Source organism: Octopus bimaculoides, chromosome 16 (assembly GCF_001194135.2).
Source record: "Octopus bimaculoides isolate UCB-OBI-ISO-001 chromosome 16, ASM119413v2, whole genome shotgun sequence".
NCBI classification, from domain to species: domain Eukaryota; kingdom Metazoa; phylum Mollusca; class Cephalopoda; order Octopoda; family Octopodidae; genus Octopus; species Octopus bimaculoides.
The window spans coordinates 45,833,774-45,835,682 of record NC_068996.1 but is presented as its reverse complement, the minus strand read 5'-3'; the positions used below and the strand labels follow the sequence as shown (position 1 = coordinate 45,835,682).

Genomic DNA, 1,909 nt, shown 5'->3' with positions numbered 1-1,909 from the left:
ATATATATATATATATATATATATATATATATATATATATCAGTATCAAGTAGGAATATGGTGGAGATTATGAATATTAGCAAAATGGATGCAGGGAAAATACTCAACGTTCTCCATGCTAAGTACAAGTACTGTTACGTTTCACATAATGAAGTTAATCGAAAAGAGCTCAACTAAGATTATGTAATTATTTGATAAGGATACTTGTAGTAAGTATTTAAAATCTAGAATCAATAAACAAATGAGGTAGTTTCAATAATGTGTTGATCGATATGAGTTGATCAATATTTTGAGCAATATAAACTATGCAAATTGCTGTAGATTTCTTCTGGGTTCATACTTTTAAATTCAACAATATTTCTAAAGGAAAGTATGAAAGATATAATGTAGTTTTATTCGATGTTTTTTTTTTATTTCACCAACGATATATCGAGTTAGTTCCTGGATAAGGGAAAAAAGACATGTTTAGAAATGATATATTAAATGACAACTGTTTTTTTACAATGCATTTCATCCTCCATACCAGCAGTTCCCAACCTGTTTTTGTACCACGGTCCGGATGGGGATGGAGGTGCTGTCATGTGCATAACAAAACAATGTGTGTAATATATAATTTAATTAGTATCTATCTATCTACCAATTTATACAAACTAGTGGTGGTCTGCCAAGAGCAAACCACCACTGTGCACGATAACCTTCTCCAGCACTCTCTCTATACACCTAGGAGAGAGCGTGTCCTCCACTGCTGCTGTTAAGTAGATTACTGGAACTTTGGCTATCATGACTAGACTTGGAATAAATACTGGAGTGGTTTCTTGTTGCCTTCTCCAAGAAGGTTGGGGTTTGACTTCAGAACATAAAGAGCCGGAAGATATACTGTAAAGCATCTCTGCTAAGGCGTCAACGATTCAGACATCTCCCACCTGCAGAGCAACCGTAAATGAAATGTTTTGTTTAAGAATATAATACGTCGCCCGGTCCGTGGATCGAATCCATGGCCTAGTGATCGTGCATGCAACACCCTAACTGCTAGGCCATGCGCAAGGACATCGTGCACAGCTGCGATAGTCAATAAAATAGAACTGAAATTTTAAAATGTATTCTTGCTCTGCTGCCCGGTACCAAATAATCCACGGCCAGATGCTGGTCTGTGACCCGGTGGTGCTTAGGAACCCTTGGTCAAGGCGATCTCTCGAACAATTAGAAAAACTAGGCAAATGTCTTTGAAAATATTTCGTCGCAGAGCTAAGGCGCATTGAGTGATGTACTCTTAGATAGCCTTGGGAAAAATAGAAGTACCACGGTTTAAACACATTTGATCATTGGGTTGACTGCTCGATCAGGTTACACTAGCTAACATGGACTTGGGGTATTTATAACTGATGAGATTGTTAACCTTAAATCATATCCTATTTCAATTGTTACGAGAAACCGAAGTAAATAAATAAAAAGGGTAATTGTTATAACCGTAGAAAAGAGGATAAATTGCTTTGAAAAAGGAATTCGAACTCACAGTCCAGATCTTATTATAGTTAAATTTAATAGCTTTCGCTCTTAAAGAGTCGGTAATTTAAATACCTGTAATAGTAGCACGACATGTTGAATCCATATGAGTGGGAAAAATAACGTCCACCCCTATATCAGGTCAAAGGGCAGAACAAAAGAGTCAACACCCACAGGTTGTATGCCTTCTCACACACTATATATTAATGTATTAAGTTTCAGAGACTAAGTTTATTTTTACTTGATAAAATCAAAATGACTTTGTATGAGCGGTGGACACATCAAAGTCGTTCTGATACGATATGCTATACGTAAAAAAAAAAAAAAAAGAGAAAAAAAGTGATATCCAGTATCAAAATACAAAGTCATTGTTACTTTCTTGGAAAAGCAGTAATAAATATATATA

General features: G+C 35.6%; 1 protein-coding gene across 1 annotated transcript in view; it reads right to left on the bottom strand.

Moving 5' to 3' along the window:
• LOC106875212 (formin-J) overlaps window positions 1–1,909 on the bottom strand; it is a 190,854-nt gene that overhangs the window by 30,661 nt on the left and 158,284 nt on the right. The window contains exon 5 of the mRNA XM_052973496.1: window positions 424–441. Coding sequence (XP_052829456.1) covers window positions 424–441 — 18 coding nt within the window. The remainder of the gene's footprint in view (window positions 1–423; window positions 442–1,909) is intronic.